The sequence below is a fragment of the Neofelis nebulosa genome, chromosome 1 (genome assembly GCF_028018385.1).
Source record: "Neofelis nebulosa isolate mNeoNeb1 chromosome 1, mNeoNeb1.pri, whole genome shotgun sequence".
Classification (NCBI taxonomy): Eukaryota; Metazoa; Chordata; class Mammalia; order Carnivora; family Felidae; genus Neofelis; species Neofelis nebulosa.
In genome coordinates this window covers 193,937,249-193,964,667 of record NC_080782.1, presented here as the reverse complement: position 1 = coordinate 193,964,667, position 27,419 = coordinate 193,937,249, and the positions used below count along the sequence as shown (strand labels likewise).

The 27,419-nt window shown below is 34.5% G+C and overlaps 2 protein-coding genes across 4 annotated transcripts in view; one reads left to right on the top strand and one right to left on the bottom strand.

The window, feature by feature from the left end:
• Window positions 1-27,419, top strand: part of UCHL3 (ubiquitin C-terminal hydrolase L3) — a 100,623-nt gene that overhangs the window by 72,551 nt on the left and 653 nt on the right. For 2 of the 3 annotated variants that reach the window (XM_058682853.1, XM_058682843.1), the window contains 3 exons: window positions 16,930-17,121; window positions 21,648-21,723; window positions 27,237-27,295. In XM_058682853.1, coding sequence (XP_058538836.1) covers window positions 16,930-17,121; window positions 21,648-21,723; window positions 27,237-27,295 — 327 coding nt within the window. The remainder of the gene's footprint in view (window positions 1-16,929; window positions 17,122-21,647; window positions 21,724-27,236; window positions 27,296-27,419) is intronic. The other variant, XM_058682862.1, reaches the window with a different exon arrangement.
• The window catches only part of LOC131484549 (potassium/sodium hyperpolarization-activated cyclic nucleotide-gated channel 4-like), a 44,575-nt gene continuing 20,610 nt past the window's right edge, over window positions 3,455-27,419 (bottom strand). Inside the window, exons 4-5 of the mRNA XM_058682900.1 lie at window positions 22,268-22,420; window positions 3,455-3,596 (exon numbers count right to left, since the gene is read on the bottom strand). The gene's annotated coding sequence lies outside the window, so the exon portion shown is untranslated. The remainder of the gene's footprint in view (window positions 3,597-22,267; window positions 22,421-27,419) is intronic.

The following is a 27,419-nucleotide window of genomic DNA, read 5'->3' as shown; positions in this document are numbered from 1 at the left end:
ACTTTCCTTGCCATGTGTAAGTCTAACCACAGTGTTCTCGTATGGCATGTAGTTTTAGAAAACCACTTGGACTGTTTTTTTTCCTTTGAAGGAATCTGCTTATGTAAAAGTCGTCATGAAGTAGCACAAGAACATATATTGGTAAACTATTAGTAGGCACTTTGATATCAGCTGTCTCAGTCTGTCTAATCATTTAGACAGATTGCAGGTTGTGGGCTGTTTGCGTTCCCTATTAGAGTCCTCTGATTTGTGCAAGTGTTTCGAGAAACATACCTGTGCTATAGTACGAGCAGATGAGCCCGTATGATTTTCAAGACTCTGTCATGCCCAACCTGTGGCAAAAAGCTGCGTCATTCTCTTTGCTCAGTAAATCTGTTCCAGGACAATATGATAGTTTTTTACCATTTTCACTCGGGTAGCTAGTTCCTCACCTGGCTCACCTCTCCTCTCCTTCTCTTGCCTCTTTTTTTCTTTCTCTTGGTTGTCTTCATTCCCTCTTCCATTTCTTTTCCTTCCCTCTAAGCCTCGTGCTGCTCGTGGGAGGGGTGTCAAAAGGTGTTTCAGCAAGATGAATTAGAGTTCAATTGAAGTTGTTTGGTGAATTCATAGCACATCTGAGTGTTAACACCAGAGACTTATAGATTTTCTTTCTTATCCATCTGGGACTTGAAACCATAGTTTTTCGTGTACAAAGATCATATTACCTTTATGCATTAAGAGTACTTGAAAACACATTTGAAAAATACCTGATTTAAAAATATTGGTCTTAAATATTTGCACTATCTGCAAAAAAATTTAAGGAGAAAACAATTTGATACTATGGTATGACTGCAGTTTTTCATAGATTGAACTGGATAACTGAGTGTTTATAATAAAGCCATCTCAGAATTTGAACACTAATTCCCCCTATAATTATATCTTCTTGGTTGGTCTCAAGTTCTACTTTCAGAGGTGTGGACTATTGTTTTTTGACCAAGTTTGCACAAACACACACACACACATACACACACTATCTCCAGATGGCTATAACACCAGATTGTGGATTAATCAAACACTCCCTTTTTTTTTATTGCTTTGTATGATCCAAAGCATGTTCTTAATCTTCACTCTGCTTTGCTTTTTTGTTTGTACATTTATAGTGTTAGAATTAGCAATGACGATAATCAGCATGAGATTGTTATAAAATACGAAGATAGCTATTTGTAATGAAGCAAAATTAAATGTAATAAAGCAACATTAATACATGTTTACTTCAAAAATTTGTCTTTGCGTTACCTTATCTTGCCTTCTTTTTGGTGGCTTTATCCATATTATGGCTTCAGTAACTCCTTTTATTTTATTAAAAAAATTTTTTTAATGTTTATTTAGTTTTGAGAGAGAGAGAGAGAGAGAGCAAGCAGGAGAGGGACAGAGAGAGAGGGAGACACAGAATCTGAAGCAGGGTCCAGGCTCTGAGCTGTCAGCACAGAGCCTGAGATGGGGCTTGAACCCTCCTGAGCTGAAGTTGGAGGCTTAACCAACTGAGCCACCCAGGCGCCCCTTCAATAACTCTTTTTAGATGATGTTCGCAGCTCTTTCCAGACCTGACTCCACTTTTTCTAATCTTGGATGTATTTTAGACATCACCTGAATGACCCCCAGTATTTTGGAATACACTTGTCCTTGTTTGAGCTTATTATGTTGTATTTTAAACTTTTCTTTCCTTTATTTTTTTCTGTTTCTTGTAATAGTTTCATCATACGTTTTCCCCACTGTCACTAATTTAATAGAAATTTGTTTAACTTCTTCCTGGAAGATCAGCTTCTTATGTAGATTGTCAATCCTTAATCTTTATTCTAATACTCATTCATTTTTACACAGTTCTCCTGGATTACCTTTCCTGAAATGTAACTTGAATTATTTTGGGTACTCGGATTTTTCTGAAGTGTTTTAGTGTATAGAAAACAGTGATTTTCAAGGCAAGGTAGAGGTAGAAGTTAGGATTTTCTGAATAGCTTTTTCTAAATTTACTTTCAGAAGAATTAATCCCTTTTGTTCATTTTGCATCTTTCATAGTTGAGAATCCTTGCTAGAGTGAGCCCTATTTTTCTGTGTATTATAGCCCTAAAGTGTATCAGGGTTAAAAAAAAAAAAAAAAGAAATGTGTTTGAGAACCATTTCCCAGGCATATACAATAAATTTCAGGCTCTTTAGCCTAGCTGTAGTCAAGCTTTTCCTAACTCTTGTCTTTCTAACTTTTCAACAGTGTTCTCTCGTTAAATATTTCTCTCTTGCTTTCCTTCACTTAACTGTTGCTAGGCTTTACCTCTTGCAGTTTACTTTTCTAAAATTATTCCTTCTGTTCATCTCTGCTCTTCCTACTTCTACCCATCCTTCAAGATCTGGCTTAAATACTACCTTCTGCATGAAGCAATCCATTCCCTTTATGGACTCTTTATATGACTTCTATTATTTGCATTTAGCTATTTTCATATTCTTTTTCATTTATTTAAGATGTATATATTTTCACCTTTTAACAGCTCTGAAATTAGGATGTATTTTTGCAGTTAATGTCGTAATTTACTCTTTAGTATCCCCTGATTAGTTGTGTATAAAGTGACATATCTTATAGCCACTGGTCCCTTAGCTTTGACGAAATGTGGTGTCATGTCTACCTTACTGTGGCTTAGACCTAGGATTGGTGTCTGATTCATTTGGGCATGCTCCAAAATATCCAGCACTATTCCTTGCACATGAGCACAGTACATATTTATTATTTCACCAAAATTCCCTCAGAACTATCCTTAGTGGTGTAAGAACTTAAAAAAAAAAAAATGTTTTTTTCCATAGTCCCCTAGGTAAACAGGACATACCCATTACCCATTGTTCTTCAATACCGCACTATTAACATTTTGGGAAGGGTTCCATTCTTTTGTTGTATGGGCTGTTTTGTGCGTTCCAAGGTGGAATATATATACTATAGTCCAGGGGCACCTGGTTGGCTCAGTCGATTAAGTGTCCAACTCTTGATTTCAGCTCAGGTCGTGGTCTCACAGTCATAGGATTAAGCCCCACATCAGGCTCTGTGCTGAGCATGGAGCCTGCTTGGAATTCTCTTTGCCCTCTCTCTGCCCTTCCTCAGTTCACGCTCTCTCTTTCTCTCTCAAAAAAAAATTACTATATTATACTCACTATTTTATTGACTCTCAGTCACTGAGAGAACAAAACTTAATAGCATATATTTTCAAATCCAGTATGAACCAGCTTAAAACTTTTGCGCCAGGTACTGTTTTTGTGATCATCTTATTTCAGGTTCATTTACCATCTATGGGCTGAAGAGTCTTTGACATATTATTACCTCCATTGCTCTCTATATTCTAGCACACTGGTTTTTGTCAGTTCCTGGGAAACACCTAAGTCTTTCCAGTTTGTTTTTGTTTGCTTGGGCTGCCATAACAAAATATCACAGACTGGATGACTTAAAGAACAGAAATTCATTTTCTCACAGTTTGGAGGCTAGAAGTCAATATGGTACCATCAGGGTTGGTTTCTGGTGAGCCTCTCTTCCTGGCTTTTAGATGGATGCTTTCTCACTGTGTCCTCACATGGCCTTTTCTCTGTGTGCATGTGGAGAGAGGGAGAGAGAGAGAGAGAGAAAGATATATATATATATATATATATATACACACACACAGAGAGAGAGAGAGAGAGGGATCAATCGATCAATATCTTGTATCTCCTCTTCTTCTTCTAAAGACACCAGTCCTATCCAAGGTAGAGCATTACCATTATTAACCTTATTTACCTCCTTGAAGACACTATCTCCAAATATAGTCACATTGGGGGTTAGGGCTTCAACATTAGAATTTGGGGGGAACACAGTTCAATGTATAACACCACCTGACTCAGTACTCTCCTGGAAATGCCCCTCCTGTTTGCATATTTAATTTGCCTTTAAACTCTACTTTTACTTCATTGATGCTTACCTAAAAGCAGTTTCTCCCAAAACACTTGAGTGACCCCTCATCCATGGGGTCACTCCTTAAAAGTCATTTTTTCAGAGGTATTTCTTTTATCACTCTCATATACATCCACCTCTGAATTTTCTGTCACAAAATCCTGTTTATTTTCTTCCTGGCACTTTTAAATGATTTATAATAAGGTTTTTTGCTTGTTTGTTTCTTCTGTTTATTTATTAGACTGTAAGTGCCATGAGCTTTGTCCCATTCACCTTGAATCCCCAGGACAGTGCTTGGCATGTGTAGGAATTTATGAGAAATTACATATACAAAGGTAAGGAGCACAGGATGTAGGTTTGTATGCTGACTCCACTACTTAGCAGCTTAGGCAAGATACTGTCCTCAGTGTAAAATGGAGATAGCAGCATCTACCTTATGGGATTGTTGTGAAGATTGATGAGCTAATCATATAAAGTCCCTGGCATATAATGGACCTTCAATAAATTTTAGGTGGTAATTTTATTTTATAAGCATTCAGAAAAATGAATATGAATGGCAGAGGATGAGGCTATAAGAAGGTGAGGATGAGGCAGAGGAGGAAGTTAACAAGGCAAAGCCAGACAAGGAGGGGGCCTGGATTTTATAGGCAACAGGAAGCCACCAAGGATGGTGTGTTTAGTTTAGTTCATGGGTCATCTGTGTGGAAGTTGGATATGGAGCCTCACGCTATGGGGAGATAGCTGAAATCTTTTGTATTTGGATAGTAGTTAGAGCCTTGAGAATTCTATAGAGGGGGAGTGGTGGTGGGCCACAATAAATCCCCGGGGCATGTTGGTGTTTACAGAGTGGGTAGAGGGGGAAGAGAAGCCAGTAATAACAGTGTCATAGCAATGGCAGTAGTCAGGGACATCTTTGTTACTCTGTCAGAACATGTCCATGGGAGTAGAGCAGCCCAGAGCCTTAGTGCATGCAGAGATTTATAGCCTGAATGAGAAATCAGTAAGTTGAGTCACCCAAATACAGTGGTATTTTCAGAAGACTGGCTTACTTAATAGGTTTCTGTAGACCAGGTGTCTGTTTACTCATGTGGTTTTCCCATCCTATCATCCCACCATGATCGTCAGGCAGCCTTTGGCTAATCCAGAAATTTGGACAGTAGCCCCACTTCACTTAAGTTTCATTAACCCAAACTGAAAATTATTGCTTTCGTTTTTCACTTAAGATAAAAGAACAGTGGGATATGAGGAACTTAAATTGTGTGTTGTTAAAATTGTGAACAAGTGTTAGTGATACAGTCAGTAATGGAAGCAATCTGCCAAGTCCAAGGTGAAGAAGAGAAAAAAAAATCCAGAAAGGTATTTAATTTGCCTTTAAACTCTACTTTTACTTCATTGATGCTTACCTAAAAGCAGTTTCTCCCAAAATACTTGAAAAATTAAAAAAAAAAAGCAATCGTAAAAGTTTGTCTTTTGTCCATAGTAGTCTAGGAGCTAGTCCAGATAGGAGTAGAGCTCTCCTGATGATTTATTGTTTATTTAACTTTTTACAAAATAATACATTTATCATACTTTTCAGAGCCTTCCATTCAAGTTTATCACAACCGTGAAAAGTAATAGAAATGGCACTACTGTTTTATTTATGGTTTTAAATAAACATGCCAAAGTGGAAAGTGCTTTTTGACTTACATATATTCACTTCCAATCTTTTTTTAAAAATTTATCTTTAAAATAGTTAAGATCAAAGAATTTTGTGGGAATCTTTTTCTTTACATTTTATCATGAGCATTTTCTTGTTTCATCAAGACCTCTTCATAAAAAATTCTATGTGTCTATCTACTATCATGTGAATGAACCATAATTTACTTTCCAGGTTTTTTTTTAACTTTTGATGTTTGTATTGTTTTCAGTTTTTCAAGTTAAAATGGTAACTTCACTGAATGTCTTTCTTTATCCAAGTATTTATTCTACGTTCTCTTTTTAAAGATAGTTTCCTATATGTAGAATTACTGAATCCAAGGGCTGAATATTTCTAAGTTTCTTATTATATAAAATAAAATTGTCTTTCTTTCATTTGATCAACTAAGTAACCTGTTTGAGTACCTGTAGTACCAGGCACTGGGCTAGGAGATGTACGTACAAAGGTGAATAATACGTAGTTTGTGTCTTTCAGGATCTCTTACTTCAGTGGAGATAATCTCAAAAGTAACCCTTACCAGTGGTGAATTCTGTTTTTAAATTTTACCATGTGTGATAGAGGGAATATGTTTGATTGCTAAAGATAGTTCAGAATTCTTTACTAAAAGTTTATAGAAGGAATTTAAATCATGAAATTGAATTATAATTTATTTATAATGAAATACGTAATAATGTGTTTTGCTTAGTGTTGTCCATTAAGTGGGAGTTTATTTGTTAGGTAAGCAGTAGATAAATTGTGATTTTAAGTATGTGTTCATATATGTATACACAGTCAAAGATAAAGTGTGTGTGTGTGTGTGTGTGTGTGTGTGTGTGTGTGTGTGCGTGCGTGTGTGCGTGTGCATGCATGTATGTGTATCTGGTTGGCTTGGCCCTATCAATGCAGACTGTCAATGGAGGAAAACAGTGTCAAGTCTCATTTTAATTCAGTGTATAAATATACTTTGCATGGCATCATTTTGCTCTTCAATACAGTTTTGAGTGATTTTGATTATGTTAGAGTAAATTAAAGTGCTTACATTTATTTCTCTTCTTTAAGGATTTATTTTCTTCTTTCCCATGTTTGAAAGAAGCTAAACCTGTTAGGAAGAAACTTACTTCTTATACAACATAAAGTTTAAGTTCCTAATATTCTTAGAAGAATCAGATGGAAACAAATGGAACTCTGATGCAAAGTATGCTTTTTAAACCATATAGCCTGCTTTTGTTAAGGAAGTCTGAAATTGCACTTTCTGACTTTTTTTTTTCCATTTACTTTCCATGCCTCATTTTCTTTGTTTCATTCCAGTAAGACTTAAGGTAAATCTTTTTTTGGGCAGCTTCATTTAATTTCATTCTTAAAATTGAGAAATTCTCTGGAACTCCTGGTTCTTTATACTTTTGCCTCTGTTTCTCTTATTTTTCTTTTTTATTGTTGTCATTCCTTCTTAATATTATTACCCAGAGAAAGGCATGTTTTCAAAGTATATGTAAGTTGAATGGGGGAGCTGAGTTGGAAGGAGGGAATACAAATTAGAATTAGTCACATTTGGGAAAATGTTATTGGAATGGTTCTTTTTGTTCCTGTATTTTCAAGCACTGACACCATGTCTCCAAGCATGTAATCAGTTCTTTATCTAATATCACTAGAAAAAAATGTATAGATAGATTAAATTAGTTGTTGAAAGGTAAGAAATGCAAATACTACTCCATCCTGATTATACTTTTTCCCCCCCTTTCTTAGGTTAAGTGCTTTGTCCTAAAATGGATTAAGATATTCTTATCTTTCTTCTTCATCATCTTTTTAACTTATTTATTGTTTTTCAGTATGCTGAGGGTTTTGGAAATAGCAATATTAAACTATTATTTTGGAGGAAAATTCTTAGACTGAATTAATGAGTATACTCTTTTAGATCTGACTAAATGTAACCCTTCTGTGTAAAAATGTCTTCAGTAATAAACATAGAATCAAGATTAGGTTTGAAGATGGTGAGGTTTTTGTTTGTTTTGTTTAAAACCATAGCTTTCCAAAATGAAAGGGGTGATGCTAGGATTTAAGATTTTTTCATTTGTAATAAATGAGAACCTGTTCTCACGTTGTTAAAAAAAAAAAAAAAAATCTGGGAATCAGCTTGACCAGCTTAGCAATGGTAAGCTTGAATTTAATGTAACATGTACAGATATGTCATTATATTGATAGAGATTTCTGACATGGAGAATTGTAAATTGAAGTGAGGAAACACAGTTGTTAAATTAGTAGAGGAAAAGTCTTTCAAGAATGTCTTGAAATCTGTGGGCATCTTGATTTATTAGATGAACAAAATGAATAAATTTGCCATCGTGCAGATTTTCCATGGAATATGTAGTGATATTTTGTGTATTTTGATATGTAGCCCATGTTTCACTTTGACTTCTTTGCCAGCTAAACATGGATACTCTGTAGGAAAGTTTGTATCTTTTGCATGAATATCGTTTTACTTTCCTATTTTAAATTTGGACCTTACTTTTAGTGCAATCCAATATATTGTACTGAGCTTTCCAAAAAAATCTACAGAAATCCATTTAGAATTAATTTATAATTGTGATTTTAAACTTTTCAAGTTTTACGTATATGGACATATTCCCATGCATGTGCATATACATACTCATACATGAATGCACACACATTTACAATTTAACTTCTTTTCATAGCATTTGGCAGCCCTAGAGAAGTTCCTCATACTTTTTCTTTCCATGTGCCATTTTAAACTCAGCAATATTGCTGAGGCCTGAAAGGACATATACATTCAGGAAATAACTGTTAAATTTAATTGTGATCAAATACATACTTTATCAACAGGTCAATAAAAGGAATCATGATTTCCAATGATCATATAAAGAAGCTAAAATTATTTTTTAAAGTAGAATTTGATTTTTTTTACAGCATTTTATTCCCATTTCTACCCTGTGGAAGGAAAGGAGATATTATAAAGAAAATGCACATTGTTTTCTACTAGAGGTGCACAAATATCGTAGGTTCTCAAGCCAGAAAACTCTCACTCTGAGATGACTGGGGATGCTTGGGGATGCTTGGCGTCACTCTGGGTGCCACAGTGTCAATTGAGGAAGTTTTCTTTGTACTCTTAGTGTCATTTATGGTTGAATGTAATGGAAATTGAGGTGCTTATTAGCTTCCAAATATTCTCATCTTAATCCTCACTGCTTTTGAAACCATGTTTGTCATCTTCCTTTAATGATGGTTACATTTACTGAATGCATCTTACATGGTAGGCATTATACGAAAGGACAGGTGTACCCTATTCTAATCTTCTAAATTCCTTAAGGTCTATGTTACCCCATTTTACAGATGGGAAGACTAAGAAGTAACTCATCCAAGGTCACATAGCTAGTAAGTACTGACCATGCTATCAAGGCAGAAAAACAAAATAACTCAAAATTGCTAAAACAAAAAAAGAAGAAAGGGAGAATTTTTAATTTTAAATTTTTGTTTTTATCCTAAGAGCAAAGTTAAACACAGCTCATAATTTAATGCAAATATGTAATGCATCACAAGCGACCATTCTTAGTTGTACTGAATACTTTTATTCTTTGTTACCCTTATATCTAAGTTAGCTCTTAGTAGATTTTTCCTTATATTAAACATAAAATCTTACCCTTAAACTAACCACAGTCTTTTGGTTATCATATTGTGTATATTTCAGAAAACAGTAATTATTTTAAGTATCTACCAGCTAATGATCCCTTCGTGTTCAGAAAATTACATGGTTATAATGATATTTTTCTTAATAACAGGATGCCTATTAAAATGAGAAAATGTTTTGGCTGTAAGCCAAAATCACTTAGTTTATTTTAGCATTTTAGAATAATTCAGATTTAAGCACTTACAACAACCTTCCAAACACTTGATTTCTTAATAGAAAAGTATTTTTTAGGCAGACCCTTGGCCCACTTTTAAAAAATGTGTGTATCATTTCTTTTTAGCCTTTACAGTATTTTTAATTCATTGGTTAAACAGTTTAAAGAGTAATCTTGTCATTTACATACACACAGGGACATGTACATTAATGGAAAGAAGGTTTTAAACAGACACACATCCTTTTTAAACAGGCACACAACCTCCACCTTTTAATTAAAGGTTTAGATCATTTCTTTTTAGCCTTCATGATATTTCTAATTTTTTTTATTGTTATTAAACAGTTTAAAGAGTAGTTGACTCATTTTCTCACATACAAAGTGACATGCACATTAACTGTGAAGGAAAAATAATTTGGCTTTGTAGGACCTGGGTATTTTATTTTTGTTTTATTTGTTTATTCTGAACTAGCTCTAAGTGTTTAAAAACAGAAACATTTGAATTGTGTTTGAGGAATACAAATAGAGATAGTAATAGATTTCCCTCTATTAATCAGCTAAATTAATTGACAGTTGATGGGTGAGTGGCTCTGTATGCAATGAAAACACTGAAATTAGAGCCAGGAGTGTTCTGCCTCTGGTTTTGACTGTTACTAGTTGAATGCTTTGGGCAAGTCAACTAAGTCCTTGTGCTTCTGAACATTAAAAAACAAAAAACCAGCTCCCCCCCTCAAAATAAAACAGTGTCCTAATAAACCCACTCTGTTTTATTTTTTTATTATTTATTTTTTATTATTTATTTTTATTATTTATTTTATATTTATATATAAATTATATATATAAATATATTTATATATATTTATATTATTTTATTATTATTTATTTTTATTATTTATTATTTTATTTTATTTTTATTTATTTTATTATTTTTTATTTTTTTGTCTTTTATTTTTGACTCTGACAGGATTTAAGTTAGAATCAGAATGCTTAAAAATCTCTGAAAATGAGTGTTTATGCCTAAATCTTTCATGCAACAATAATTTATTAAATTCCTAAGGGTTCTTTGTGAAGAGCAAAACATTTAAGCTGCTTTTGAAATGCCTGGGGTTCTGAAAAGTCTATTCTAGGTTTTCCTGAATATTATATAATGAAGAGATAGATTTGTTATTACATGTGAAGTGTTCTATATGAAGTCACCCTATACTGCTGCATTGCCTACACAGCAGAGGGGATGTAGATTCAATGGTAAAGTCTGGCACATGTTGATATTTTTAATAGTTTTAATGAAGTAAGTAATTTTTTAAGCAATTTTGGATTCTAAAAGACTATAAAATCACCATAAGCAGTCCCAAAAGGGAAGCTCTCATTCACTCCACTTCTCTACAGAGCAAAACCTAAAGATGCTAGGACAAAAAACCTTCTTTGGGGAAGGGAATAGATAAAAACCACCCTTGGGGGAGGGGCAGAAATCTATGAGACAAATCACTGGAGGAGGAAAGCCTGCTTCCTGATATTCAGGGACAAACAGCCTACCTATAATGGTAGAGCCAATGGCTAAACCAGAACAATAAAGAATGTCTCTATCATCTCACCATTAAAGACCAGCATGCACCAATAAATGTCAAAAGTTTGAGAGTGAGCAAGAATAAGGAGAAAAACCTCTGAGCACAGGCTCTGAGAAAAATCCTAAACCTGTCAGTGGAACAAGAACATTGAAAAAGAAAGCATCGAACAACCCAGCTGCTACCCTAAGCACAGGGTAATGGTAGATGAATTTTAAGGTGGTAGGTTGGTAAGGTTAACCATAGCCAAATAAAACCCAAACAGCTCAACTCCTGACTAGATTGATTCAGTTCCACACACTAAAGGCCTACCAGAAGGGACATGCCCATTCTCAGGCATAAGTACTATTTATCTCAGTTTGCTCTTACACAAGATGTATAGCTTTTAACCAAAAATTATAAGACAAGGAACAAGAAAAATAACAGTACACTGTTATAAGACAAAGCAGTCAAAAACCAGAGTCAGATATGATTTGGATATTGGAACTGTCAGATGCAGCTTGAAATAACTATAATTAACATATTAAAGGCTCATGTGAAAAAGGTAGACATGTACTAACAAATAGGGAATATCAGCAGAGAGTTTGAAAGTACAAGAAAGAATCAAATGGAAATGATAGTAATGAAAAATATGGTACCAAAGATGAAGAATGCCCTTAATGGGTTCACCAACCAATAGAATTGACAAAATTGAGGAGACAATCAGTAAATTTGAGGACACATCACTAAAAATTGCTCATACTGAACCACAAAAGTAAAATATACTGTGGTAGTGGTTTTAGGGGACCCAGGGCATCTCAGAGTTGTGGAGCAATCTCAAATGATCTGATACATGAAAGTAGAATCCCAGAAGGAAAAGAGAGAGGTGGGGGCTAGATGGAGACATAGGACAGTAAAAATACTTCAAGATCTAATGGCTGTTTTTCAAAGAATAATTAAAGACATCAAAGCACAGCTTCAAGAATCTCAACACTAAGATAAATACCCCTATGCTCCCAAAACCAAACGCACATAGACACGGAGATATATAATCAAACTGCAGAAAATGAAAGCTCAATAGAAAATGTTCAAGGCAGCCAGAAGAAAAAGACACATTGGATACAGAGGAACAAAGATAAGAGTTACATCAAGCCTCTCAGATATTATATAAGCCAGAACACCATGGAATGATATTTTTGAAGATGAAAAAATTAAAATGTAACAAAGATATCTTTTAAAACGAAAGGACACATAAAGAGATTGAAACAAACAAAAACAGAGAATTCATTAACAGGTTACCTGCACTACGATTTGGTACTACACAAAGATTTGTGGAGTGCTGAAAATGGAACAAGTGAAAGTAAATATAAAATAAATATTGTTCTTTTTTTTAATGTTTATTATTTATTTTTGAGAGAGAGAGACAGAGTGCAAGCAGGGGAGGGTTAGAGAGAGAGACAGACACAGAATCCGAAGCAGGCTCCAGGCTCTGAGCTGTCAGCACAGAGCCCAATGCGGGCGGGACTTGAATCCACAAACTGAGATTATGACCTGAGCTGAAGTCAGATGCTCAACCGACTGAGCCACCAGGCGCCCCTATTGCTCTTTTTAAAAATTGTTTTAGAAGACAATTGACTATCAAAATAAAAAATGATAACCATGTATTGTAAATTTATAGCATATATAAAAATAAAATGTGTGACATTAGCACAAAGGATGGAAGAAAGAATTTGGAATACTGCTGTAAGATTTTTAGATGACTTACGATGTGGTATAATATTACTTGAAGGTACACTGTGACTAAAGATATGTATTTTAAACCCAAGCACAATTACTGAAAAAATTAGAAGTATAAACAATAAGACAATAGTGCATATTAAATGGAATCATAGAAATAATTCAAAAAAAGGCAGACAAGGAACAAAGAACAAATGGAAAAAGTAGAGAACTGGCAAGATGATAGATTTTAATTTAACCATGTTAATAGTTACATGAAATTAATAAAATATAAATGGTCTAAATGTAAACACACAAATTGAAAGAAAGATTATCACATTAGTAAAAAAGCAAAACTCAATTATGTGTATCTACAGGAAAGTCACTTTAAATATGAAGACATGGAAATCTTAAAATGGGAAAGATACACAATGAAAACATCAAGAAAGCTGGGATAACTGTATTGAAATTAGGTGAAGTAGACTTCAGAACCAGGAATATTACCAGTGATAAGGACACTGTAAGAATAAAGAGATCAATTCACCATACCTAAAGTTTGTGTATGTAGCTAAAAATAGAACCTCTAAACATATGAGATGAACACTGACAAAACTGAAGAGAGTAATAGACAAATCCACAAATACAGTTAGATATTTCAACACTCTTCTCAGTAATCAGTAGAACAAGTAGACCCAGAAAATTAGTAAGTATATAGAAGACCTTAACAGCATTGTTATACAACTTGGCCCTATTAACAGTTGTGGAACATTCCATCCCAAAACAGCTGAATATACATTCTTTTCAAGTACACATGGGATGTTCACCAGGACGTACCATATCCTGGACCAGGAAATTAACAATTTTTTAAAACGTTGAAATCATACAAAGAATGCTTACTAGCCATAATGGAATTAAATTAGAAATCATTAACAAAAAATATCTGGAAAGTTACCAAATATTTAGAATTGAAACACTATACTTTTAAATAGTTCATGGATCAAAGAGGAAGTCACAAAGGAAATTAGAAAATATTTTGAATAAAAATTTTAAAAATCCAAATTCAGCAAAAGCAGGGATTAGAGAGAAGTCGCTAACATTAAATGCTTATAGTAGAAAAGAAAAACAGGAGTTACAGAAAAATCTATAGCATTAAATGCATAAAGTAGAAAAGAAAAAGCAGGGATTCAAGAGAATTGATAGTATTAAATGCTATGATAGAAAAGAAAAGAGGCTTCAAGTCAGTGATTTAAAGTTTTACCTTAAGGTGGTAAAAGGAGCAAATTAAACTGAAATCAAGCAGAAGGAAGAAATGATAAAAGCAGAAATCAATGAAATTCATTATTGTATTAAAGGTCCTTGCCAATGCAATAAGGCAAGAAGAAAGAAAGGGCATATGGATTAGGAAAGAGGAAATAAAAGTGTCTGTATCCATAGTGAGCATGTTTTTTTATGTAGAAAATTATTTATATAAAACTGTCAACTAACAAAATATGGGCAGTCTAGAGAAGATATTATAACAATATAAAATCATGAAGGTGATAACTACACTGCTGTTATGCAAGAGAGTTCTCTTGGTTATAGGAAATACTGAAGTATTTAGGGGTAAAGGACCAAGTATGTAACTTACCTTAAACCCTCAAATGGTTCAGGAAGAACATTACATAGAGAGCATAAATGCAGAGGACAAAGCAAATGGGGGGTAGGATGTCATAGGCATACATTTCAGTGTTTCCTGTACTTTCTGCTTTTATAACTCTATAAATGTGAATTAAGAGTTTTTAAAGGGTTTTTTCAAAAATGGCAAAAAAAGAGGGCCATTACACTTCAAGTTGGAAATTACTTACAGTAAGCAAACATGAGGGATTAGGTAATATCTGCCTGTAGGAAAGAGTATGCTTGCTTACTGCTTGCTATAAAACGTGTTTCCCCAAACTGAGTGTTCCTCTCCTGTAATGCAGCTCACATGTGTGCAGCCATCCCTCTGGGCCCTCTGTGTTGCCTTGATGTGAGTGGACGCAAACATATAGATGATCATGCTCCTGGCTGTGCTATAAGTAAAGTCCTGTTTCTCTGGCCCAGGAGTCTCATGTCTTCTCCCAGGATCAACTTTTTCAATTGAAAGGGTAAAATCAAATCTCAGACCTCATGGTCTAGTGCTGTGAACATTTCCTACTTGTCCCTATTTCTCTTCTTTTTCTCACAATGAATTCTTTGCCAGGAATCCCTTTCCCATTTCACCTGCCCAAACCTTACACATTCTTTCAGTGTACACCCTTCAGTTCTGCTTCTAGCTTAGTGATCACTCCCCCCCAGATTCTTAGAAGATTTTTGTTTTATTCCACTGCTCAGTCATCTTTCCTTCCCTTTCCTTTTTTACTCCATTTTCTTTTCCCTTTCCATCCATGTTTCTTCTCTTCCCCATTCGCTCCTCTCTTTTTCCTGTTGAAATGTAATTGGATTGAATATGACAAACTTCTGATTAGACTATGTGAGAGCAGTTTATTCCTGTATAGAGCCAAGTATAGGTTTTTTTAATGTATTTCTTTTTTTTTTTTAAGTTTTTTTTAATGTTTTATTTATTTTTGAGAGACAGCGTGAACCTGAGGAGGAGAGGGACAGAGAGAGAGGAAGACACAGAATCCGAAGCAGGCACCAGGCTCTGAGCTGTCTGCACAGAGCCCAAGGCAGAGCTCAGACTCACCAGCTGTGAGATCATGACCTGAACCCAAGTCGGACATTCAACTGACTGAGCCACCCAGGCACCCTTATTTATGTATTTCTGATTGACTGGTTCTTATTGAGAGCCACTGAAGTGTTCACAAACATGTTTTTTAAACCCTCATCACAGAGATAGCTTTATTTTAGGTTAGTGTATTGTTTATATAGACTGAAAGTACTAAGTAGGATCATAAAATTTTCAGGGTTCAGAGAGTCTTAGAAATCATTCAGGGAAAAACATTTCATTTTCCTGAAGAGAATGAGGTCGTAGTTAGTGAAATTATTGCTTCCCAAGGACTCATATTACTATTCTTATTGCTGCTTCTCACTATGGTTATAAATGATTATAGTTTTTTCATACTGCTTTAAATCAATTTTTTTAATTTCATGTACTGGTTGTATTTATTGGAAGTAGCAATCATAAAATTATCATTTGGATTACCATTAATAAGTTAGTTATTGTAATCATGTGCATTTTGTGGAAAACTGTTGGACCAGATTCAACGTTTGTGGTATAATTATGTTTGAAAGTTTCCACTCTCAAAATATCTAATTTTAAGAGGATTATACTTCTTGTTATTAGAATCTAGTCTAATAAATTAGTAATAAAATCTTTCTTGTGGACAGTTGGGCAATACATCAAGGTGATTCTACACATTGCATTCCAGAACCAGATTTCCTGTATTTGAATCCCATCCCTGCCACTTGCTAGCACTGTGGCCTTTATATTGGTTATATTGGTTGTATTCATTAACCTCTATGTGCTCTGATTCCTCATTTGTAAAATAGGAATATAGTACCCATCTCATGGGTTACTGGGAGATTAATGAATTCATATATGTAAAGTGCTTAAAGGAGTGCCCAGGACAAAATAAGTGGTACATATTTTAACTAACGCTGCTGATTACTAAAAGATGGCTAATAGGCTGTGATAGTTTCCATTTGTCAGCCTAAGTAAGAGGATAGTTTATGCAAGCCATCAGCTTCAGAGGGGTTAATTTCACTCCTCTTTATATTCTGAAGGGGGTTTTCCCCCCTTAGAGCTTATTCTCGCTAAGGAATTCTTTTCACCAGTGCCTCTGTCACCATTCAGTTTTCTTCTACACATTATTTTTTGTTTTGTATGTGTAACATATTGTGTGTTCTCCTTGTGTGTGCGTGTGTGTGTGCGCCTGTTTTTTAAACCATTTGATGTAATAATTCCATTTTAGTGGCTTTTAAAGAATTCCATGAGTCTGTGTTACGCAAATGAGGATAGGTAAACATTTTAGATGGGTACTTACAGAAGCTATGGCATATAACCTGATACTTGGTTATATATTTCCACTTTATCTAGTTTTAACCAATATTTATATATAATTCTTTCTGGATTATGGTTGGTTAAAAGTACTGGACCATATAAATACAAATATGACCATACGTTGCTTTGAAAAATAAATGATCGCCCAGTAACGTGGTCTAAGTATAATGTTCTCTTTTTTAATTATGTAGTCCTCCTCGCCATCCTCATCACAGCCTCATTCTAGCCACTGCAGAACGAAGGCCTCATCATTGTGTCACCATGCATCCCTGCCCTGGGTCAAACGTAACCATGTAGGCCCTGCAAAGGCTACCAGTCCATCTCTCCGTCTTCGTCGCTGGCGACCCTTCTTACGCCTACCATCTATGGGTCTCCATTCTGTTGTAAGTGTAGTCAATCTTCCATCTCTTCTTCCAGTGACAAGGATAGTCCATTTTTTTTCCCTACACTTCTTCAGTCTTCAAAGTGCTTTTCTCTTGGTTCACTCAACCATTAGCTTTTTCTCCCCCAATAAGATTGCAAGCATACCTCTATGCTTTGCAGTCTAGCTTGACTTTCAACAGTGCCTCGGTGAACATTCATCTTCCCACTCCATATCCCGCCAACATAAGGATGCCTGCCTTTTGATGAGTACTGATTGACGTTCATGATAATGTTTAAGTTCCTGTCAGTTGTTAAAGTGAATATGTATTCTCTTACCCTTCATCTTTATGATTTCATTTAGTTGACTTAGGTCAACAAATGCTATGTACCTTCTGAGTTCTTTGCCATCTCTTTGGTTTTTTTGTTTTTTTTGTTTTTTCATGTTTCTGAACATGACTATAGTCTCTTGTCATGCTCTGGGGTCACTTTACTTACTCTATCCTTAACCTAATCCTTCCATGGTGTAGGGTGTTTCATCTAAGCTATTTTATTCCCTGAGGTGTCTCAGGTACTTGGTTTAATCTTGATCCAATCTTCCCTGCCTATTCAGTTTCTTAAGATCTTTTCCAAGTAGGAGGTGAAGATTTTCTCCTTGTGAATTGATGTAGGCTTCCCACAAGTTTTATGATTTCTCCTTCTTAGGTTGATAATATTAGCAAACTATTAAAAAGTACATTCTTTCTTTTAATCTTGCCAATTATCTTAAATGTTGAGGTTGATGGTGGAATTCTAATAATTCTCATAATTGACATCAACTGCAGGGTTAGGCAACTCCAGCTCTATCTTTCTGCTGTTTTAGACTTATATAGCAATGACTTTCATTTGGCAGAGCCTACCTAGAAATGCTACCTCTGAAAATTTGGTGTATGCCATCCATTTATGAAAAACTTCATGCTTCTGGAAATCATCATGACTTTTGAAGCCAGAGGAAGTCTGATTCCTCATACATTTAATGCTTCAATAAATTGAAAGTTGATGTCAAACATTCTTTCTTCCCCTTTATTTACTCTTTTAGAGCTATGCTCAAACTCTGAAGCAGAGTTTTGACAGTTTTCCTAAAATATGTACATCCCCCAAATATCAGTATGGTCATAAAATAGCCTTTCATTTGTGCTGAGTATCAAGCAACAAACTGGTGTCTCTCTATTTCATTTTCCTCATTGGATCACAACATGCGTTTGCCATTTTTATTCGTTTACCTGTTTAATATTTTTTGCTTCCCTACTGTGCCACACGTTAGGAGGAGATATAAGGTGAATTATAGGATCAGAGTAAAACCCTAATTTTGTAAATTCTAACTTGGGCACAATTGATTCTAAATATTCCTTTGTACTTTTAAAATATTCTGAATATAAATGAACATATCATAAAGTTGGTGTTTCCAGTTTTATATGATTTTATATAAGTTTGATCTTTGCTTTCCATATTAATTCTGTTGCTTTATCGCTTCATAAATATTTTCATAGCATAGCGTGGATTCTGGAACTACCCTGCCTGAGTTGGAAACCAGATTCCATCACTTACTAGCTGCATAACAGTTTTCTTGAGAATAAATGAGTGTATTACCTGCCTCATAGAGTTTATATGATGATTCATTGGTCAGTACTTTTAAGTACATAAACATATACCAGTGCCTGGTATATATTAAGTATCAGATAATTACAAATTAAACTATATTTTCTACAATTTGAAATTTAAATTTAATATTTAATTTCTATCTAATTATTACGTGACTTTTTAATTGTTTGAGATAATAATAAGTGTTATATTATAAATTAGGGAACTTTGTAAAAAATAATATATAAAAAATAGGCAAAATATGATCCAATCTATAGTTTCTGGTTTCTGCCTTCTTGGTCATTTTTTGAAATTGAAGACTTTGCCTTTTCTTTTATTGTTCTTGTTTTTAGTGGAATAGTTTTTAAGCATTTGGGATAATTGCGAATTTCAGACTAATGAAGTTGACCAAAGGGAAAGGCTCCTAGTAGGTACTGAGGTTTTGTGGAAGGCTTAGAAATTTTGAGCTTTACTTACCTTTTATAACAATTTGAAGGCTTCTCATACCCTCTTTGGAGTTTTATATTTTTAGTACACACTTTTGGATAAAAGGTATAATGACTCACAATTATGAGTCACTAGCTTGAGTGATTTCTTATATTTGTGATAATGGAGTATTAATATTTTTAACATTACATAATGCTTTTATAGCACTCAACAATTTACAAAGTACTTTCGTGCATTTCACTTAAACTTTAAAACAGATAAGAAACCCAGTGCGCACAGGGATTGGGTACATATTCAGGTCTAGAACTCCAGTTGTACTACTTTTACCTCTAGAATGGTTGTATGTACTGACAGATTATGAAAAGTAGAAGCTATAAGATGTATTATTCTTAAGAGATGGGGTTAAAATAATTTATACTTTTTGAAAATACAGTAGTTCTAAACATTTAAAATACTTGATATCCTGTTGGGAGAATTGTCTTAAAATGAGTAAAGACCACTTTCTAGTTGGATAAAAAATCATTTCTAGTATTTTTTGTTATAGAACTGAATGTATAGTTTGTAGAATTGCTTAGGTGTAGCCTTGAAAAATTGGAATTTTCTTTTGGTCATTAGTAAAATGAGGATATTGGATTGAGTGATCACTAATATTTTTTGATTCTCTGACCAGGAAAATAAGGGAACTCAATATCACTGTCTTTAAATATCTGAAGAAATACCATGTTCAAGAGGGGCTAGACTTTTTCTAACATAATGGAAAATAGTGGGAGACATATATTAGCCTCAGATGAAGGATAACTCCAACAAACTGTCCAAGATGGAATGGACTCCCTCCTAATCCATTCTCATAGAGGCCACTGCAAGAAGGGGGTTGAGAGGAGTCTACTATTGGAGCAATAGTAAAAGTAGATAATTCTGATTACTACCAACAGTGGAATTCTTCATTCTAAATTGAAATTAAGAAGAACTAGGGGCGCCTGGGTGGCGCAGTCGGTTAAGCGTCCGACTTCAGCCAGGTCACGATCTCGCGGTCCGTGAGTTCGAGCCCCGCGTCAGGCTCTGGGCTGATGGCTCGGAGCCTGGAGCCTGTTTCCCATTCTGTGTCTCCCTCTCTCTCTGCCCCTCCCCCGTTCATGCTCTGTCTCTCTCTGTCCCAAAAAATAAAAAATAAAAAAAAAAAAAAACATTGAAAAAAAAAAAAAAAAAAAGAAGAACTAGTTTGCCACATTAATGTTACATTGAGGTTCTCCCATTCATAATTGGGGGGAAATAATCTCTGAAGAATAATGTGAATTTAGATGAGTCACACTATCTGTAAATGTTTTAGAAGCATTCAGTAAATCCAAAATAATGTTTATTCTGTAAATTTCAATTTTTGCATCTGAAAACTTCTTATTAAAACCATTTAAAATTATAAAATTACCTGAAGGTGAAAAAAAATTTTGCAGTTCAGATAGTGTTGTGCTACTTACAGGATGTTAATATGAGATGTAATTTGATTTATGCCTCTTTAAAACGTTTGCCTCTAAAATTTGTACTTGCATTTAACAGTGATTGTATTTTCTTTCAGACTATTTAGATTTGATATATAGCTAACACATAGTAGTGTTAAACTGTACAGCTTACTCGGTATCATAGACAGTGCCAGTTAATCATGTATTGACCTTGGGTAATTTAAATTTCTAAGAAATGTAGCAGATGTTGCTTAATGAAAATTGAATTCAGTGAACTAAAACACACACACACACACACACACACACAAAACAAGAAACAAGTAGACATAATTTTAATTTCAAATAGTTTAGTAAGAAAGCCGGAGAAAAATCATAGGTTATAGTTAATTGTATTTTAATTTGCTTTTATCTTTTTTTCCCCCTTTACTCTTTTGGGCTATTTTCCTGAATTTATTCATTTTTAAACCTTTTGATATGTGATGAATAATGAGAGTTATTTTATTCTAAGATTATTTATATTACATTGTTCAAAAACTGAGATTATCAAGTTCAAATCATGACAGAAAGAATTCACTTTCTTGATGTCTTAAAATTTAGCTTGAAAAGTTTCTTTTAACTTTATGCTGTTATTAATTTTTTTAAAAACATTCTTATTTCAAATTTCAAAAATTAGACAAATCAGTTCATGCACTCATGTCATTCAGCAGGTATGCATCGTGCATCCACTAGGCACCCAGCTTGTACTAGGTACTGGGCCTTCCAGGCTTTGACAATACTAAAGGTTTTTAGATCTGTTGAGATTAAGAAAGATGTGCTTTAGTCGATGTTTTCCTGGTGGATGTTTTCCAATGTTTCCACATTGTCATAAATGTGGTCATGTTCATTCTTTGTCCACCATATCAAAGATTAATAAGCCTTGAATTATGTTGGATGAATGTTCTCTCATGCCATTTCATATTTGTATGTGTTTACAATGTACTTGATTGACTACTAACATGTATAATATATATTTTTCCCTCCTATTTCAGGCACCAAGTATAGATGAAAAAGTAGATCTTCATTTTATTGCATTAGTTCATGTAGATGGGCATCTCTATGAATTAGGTAAGATCTATTTAAATTTATTCTGGGGAAGGAAATGATAAATGGGAAAGTATTTATGATTAACAGGATTGTTGACATTTACTGTATTTACTTGAGTTGGCATAATGACAGTTTTCCATTTAAGATTTTTTACTAAAAAGAATAATTTTTTTGACGTTTAAGCAACTTATAATTCAAGAAAGTGTGCATACCACCTTTGCATCTCAAGCAAAACACAGAAGTAAAAATCATAGGAAACTCCTATAAATCACTTCAGCATTCTTAACTAAATTACTAAGTTAGTTATCATCATCTGGATGAACTATCTTGATCCTGAAACAACTTTTAAAACACCATGTAATATTCATAATGACTAATTTTTGTATTCAGTAATGGGTATTACTAGTTTCAGGCTTTTGTACTATCTCTTTGTGTTGCCTCTGATTTTTTAACTTTACAGGAGTTTGTGTTTTCTGGCAGCCATTCCTTAAGACGTATGTCAAAGTAACTGTGATTAATTATTTGGCATTCTGGCCTAGAGCTGCACTTATGTTCTAGAAATTACCTGTAGGTGGACTACTTCCGGGAGTGGTGGAGGAGATCCTCATAGTGTTAATTGATCCATTCAAACATAACACACCTCTTAACGATTCTTTAATCGTTGGTATATAGTACTTATTGTGAGTCCTTCTTGTCTCCTCCATGAGACCTTCTTGGGCTAAAAAAAGACCAAATACAAAAGAGAAGTCTTTTCAATTTCTAGGAAACATAATTTTTAGTTCTCTTTCTTCTCATTTGCCATCTACATATTAACTTGCAACTTATTTAAAGGTGGAAGAGTTCTGAAAGAACTCCTGTGACTGTAAATGTGGTCCATAAAATTTAGGTAGATTTTATGTTTGGAAAATAGTAACAGAATAATATACTTGATTAAAAAGAATGGCTCTGTTAAAGGGGTGAGGAAAGGAAAGAACACAATTGTATAGATACCTGTACCCCTGAGGGTTGTTTACAATAGTAGAGTGTTTTGAGTTAGAATCAAGCTGAACGGAAGTCATTGTCACGGGAGTATGTGACAGACCCGCATGGCTGCGTGGAAGACAAGCTTTGCTAACTCAGTCTACCAAGTCTGTATAGAGATAAGATGCAGCAGTGATTGGGGATCACATGTCTGGTTGCTGGAAGCTGAGTTTCTACTCTGAAGCTTAAATCATGAAGAATAGCTAGTGGAAACGGAAGTAAAGAGAGTGCTATGACTTACCAGACACATTTTGTTGACTTCAAGAAAGTAGACTTAGGAAAGGCCAGAGAAATAATAACTATGAGCCATAACCAAAACCATGAAAGTGATGATGACTTTCCTAATGAGAGAATTATCATTAGAACAAAAAATAACATCTAAGAAATATTTAGGGAAAAGAAATCTCTGATAATCTCAATAGGAAGGAGTTGACTAAAAAACTCTATTTGGTTAGCTAGCTCTCTGAGTTCAAGGGCAAAAATGACAGAAGGAAAGATGTGTATCAAAGGGTAAGCTACATATGAAGAATGGTTTTCTTTTGTAGCATGCCAAGATCAGCACAAAAGGATTTTAAAATTGGTTTGAACACCAGAAAAGGAAGAACATCAGAAAAGAAAGGCACAACTACTGAGGTCTTGTTTGGTTAGGTGTTCTTTAGCAAGAAGAATGATCATGGCTAATAGAGAATTAGAGCCCTCTGGGGATTACTTTCTTTAAATGTGTTTAAAGAATTTCAGAGTTCTAAAGAATAGCAGTAATCTTTTAGATGTCATAGAGAAGAGGGATAAGTACAAAACAAATGAAAATGGGCAGTTGCTGATTCACTGCAAGGGAAACTGGCAGCAAAACCCTGTTGAGAATTCCTAATAAATGTAAAAGGAATGTTGAGCGAGAAGACTATGGAGTCAGTGAATAGAAAACAGTGATTAAGAGAACAGCATGTGGTTTTTAAGGAAAAAAAAATCATTTTGAAGTAATCTTATTTTTAAAAATTAGGCTATCAGGGACTCCTGGGTGGGTGGCTCAGTCGGTTAAGTGTCTGACTTTGGCTCAGGTCATGACCTCACAGTTCAGGAGCTTGAGCCCCCTGTTAGGCTTTATGCTGCCAGCTCAGAGCCTGGAGCCTGCTTCAGATTCTGTTTCTCCGTCTCTCTCTGCCTGTTCCCCGTTCACACTCTGTCTGTCTCTCAAAAAACAAACATTAAAAAAAATTAAAAATTAAATAAAAATAAGACTATCAGAGTGTAGACATAGTGCAAGTTAATTTCTACACGGTAATTATTCAACAAAGGATAGTGATCATCTTGAATACTATCATTCTCTACTAAATTGTAAGTTTAGCTGATGAAAGGAATGGAATTATTCATATTTTTCTTATCACATCTTCCTTTTCCATAGGGCTTCATGTCATTCCTGCATATGTAGGGTGGGAAGAAGTACATATTTTTAAATAGATGTAATTAGTCTTTATGGATACATTAGAACAATGAAGTTTGAAAGTAGATTTAGAACTGACTGAACCAGCAGATTAGAAAACTGTTAACCAGAAAATTATTGTCTACCTAGAGTAACAAGAATACTAGTTGATCCTTTAAAACATTTTAATTTTGAAATCATATTAATTTTCTATAAAAATTTATAGAAATTATATGAGTTCCCATAAACTCTTTACTTAGATTCCCCAGATTCAGTTAGTATGTCTGAACTATTTGAAAATAAGGTGCAGACATGGTGCCCCATTATTCTGTAATATTTATGTATTTCTTCAAAACAGATGGATGCTCCCTTACATAACTACAGTGTAACTATCAAAATCAGGAATTAACACTGATCCATATTATCATTGAATTCGCGGATCCTAGTAAAATTTTTCTGATGTTTACAATATCCTCTGTTGGTCCAGAGTCCAGTCAGTCCAGGGTTGTGTGTTGTGTTTAGTTGCCATATTTGTCTCCTTTAATCTGGAATGGCTCCTCAATCTATTCTTAACTCTCATGTCTTTCACATTAATTTTTAAGCATAAAGGGCAGTTACTTTGATATTATTTTCCAATTTGGGTTGTCTGATAATTTCTTCATAATTTGTACATTTTTAGCACATATACCGTAGAAGTGGTGCTGTGGAGCATCATTTCAGGAGGCTCATGATGTTGATTTGTCCCATTATTGGTGATGATAACCTTTATCATTTGGTTTAGATGGTATATGCCTGGTTTCTCCACTATAAAGTTAACAAGTATGTTAAACATTAATATGTTAATATGTTATACTTATTAGTTAGGAAGTGATGAATAAATATTCAGGAGATACTTCAAGCCTATGTAAATGTACAGTTTCTCTTTAAGCCTTTATCAGATTTAGCATCCATTGATGATTCTTGACTGAATTATCACTATGATGGTTGCCAAATGGTGATTTGAAAAAAAAATTCTTCCAGCATTAGAAACTTTCCTTTTTTTTTTCCTTCATTCATTCAATGTCAGAATGGACTCCTGGGTTCATATTTTACTCAGGAGGTTACAGTCCATTACCATAATTTATTTTCATACTCAGATTTTCCCAGACTTGGCCTTGAAGGGAACCCTTTCAAGCTGGCTCTTTTGTCCTTTTGATATGTTTCTGTCATTCTTCAAGCACTTTCTACCTATCACGTAGAATAAGATGTTCTAGGCTCGTCTTTTATTTTCTGTGCCCCAGCCCTCTCTTCAGTTGCTTTTCCATAGAGCCCTGGTTCTTTTTAGCAGAAAATGGTATTTAGAACCAACATCTGGGCGGTAGGTGTGCTCATTGCTACCAGGCCCTCTCAGCAGACAAAGCTAGGAAATATTTGTGTGTATTATAAAAATACACTCACATATGTATATGTACATATGAGTATAGATGTACCCACAGTTATATCTGTTTATATAGTTAAAAGCATTCATTTACATTAATACTTCTAAATCTAATCTAATACCATACAGTTTATTCTAGTGTTCTTCTCCATTACTCTCTGTGTATTTCTTGATTTACCCAATCGTCTTGTACATAAATGAGCTCTTGGCCACCCCAAGCCTAAAACTCAGACCCAGACACACTGCTCCCTGCCCCACCTGGCACGCTGATCCTGGCCCAGACAAAGAGCAACAGCTCTGCAAAGTGGGGAGCTACTTTCTCTCTGATGTTGTGCAAATTCCTGAACTCTGCTCTTGTTCTGCTCAGTCTCCTCATTAAGGCGATTGTGCTCTACTTGGGTTTCCCATTATGGACTTGGCAGGAAGCTACTATTACTCTTGGGCTTTCATACAGGCTACCTATTTTCTAATGTCTAAGAACAACTGTTTCAGCTATTTCGTCCAGTTTTTTAAGTTGTTTCTGGTGGGAGGCCTCGTCTGGTACCAGTTACTCCATCCTGGCTGGAGGTGGAAGTGGCCAAAGTATTATTTTTTCACTCCTCATGAGGAAAAGAATTTACTTTTCCTGTGTCACCCTTGTTCCTTACCCACCCTCCCAATCACAAAATAGATTATTTCCTTTCTCTTCTTCTAGTTCTGTTGTTGTTGTTTGTATTATTGTAACCACAGAAATATTATTCTAAGCTGAGCCATAATTAATGTACTTTTTAAAAAACTTTTTATTTCTCCAGACTTAGTATTTGTCTCATTTTGCTTTTCAGTTTGTTCGGTTAATCTTCCCTCATATTTTTCTTCCAAAGTGGTTTCTATCGGTTCAACTCTTATCATTGTATACGCATATGGATTCAAACATTTTTATTACATTTGGAAGCCAGGAATTATAAAATGGATTGTGTTTTATGAATTGAACTTGAAGTGCCACTTATAAGACATCTGAGATTTAGATTTGGATAGAGTCTCAATTAACTTTTGGTTAGGATGAGTTTATATAATACTGGACTTTTTCCTTTTTTCATAGCATTCATGAAGGAGTAGTTTGTTCAAGATGTTTATATTTGTGTTTAATTAATTTTGGTGAGTTTGTTCAAGATGTTTATATTTGTGTTTAATTAATTTTGGTGATCCGTGAAATGACCCTCGGTTGTTTAGATTGCTGCTCTGTACTCCTGCCTTGGTGGTACACAATTATTGGTGGTAATAAAGAAATCTTGTGGTGGCTCCCTTTCATTGGTGTAAGCATGTCAGTCTCACTTAGGAGCCTTCTGATTCAGCTTTTAAAATGAAGCAACACATTTTTCATATTTATGAGGGTAGAAACTAGGATTTTATCTTTTTAAAAACTGGCTTACTAGTTTTGCTTTTCTTAGGGAAATTAAAACTGTGTTTGTTTCTAAATCTTCTGTTTATGAAGCTAATTTAGACTTTCAAACATGGAAGCAAGGTTCTAATAACATTTAATGTAGAAAAATATTGATAGCACATTTGAAATCGTTTTTATAGGATGTATCATTTCCATTATCTTTTAACTTTGCCTCCCTGTGGGAGGAGGAAAATGCAAGCTGGAAGTACATTGTCCTGTATAAGCAGCTAAACGTTCAACTGTTTCTTCATTTTCCACAGATGGACGGAAACCATTTCCAATTAACCATGGGGAAACTAGTGATGAAACTTTATTAGAGGTAACAACAAAACTTGTTTGCCACGTTAAGTGTTATTAATGTTCTTGTTATCCTTAAAATACCTCTAAAGATCACTTGTATAACATTTTCTCTGTATTTGGATGCTTCCATGTCTTTCTCTTTT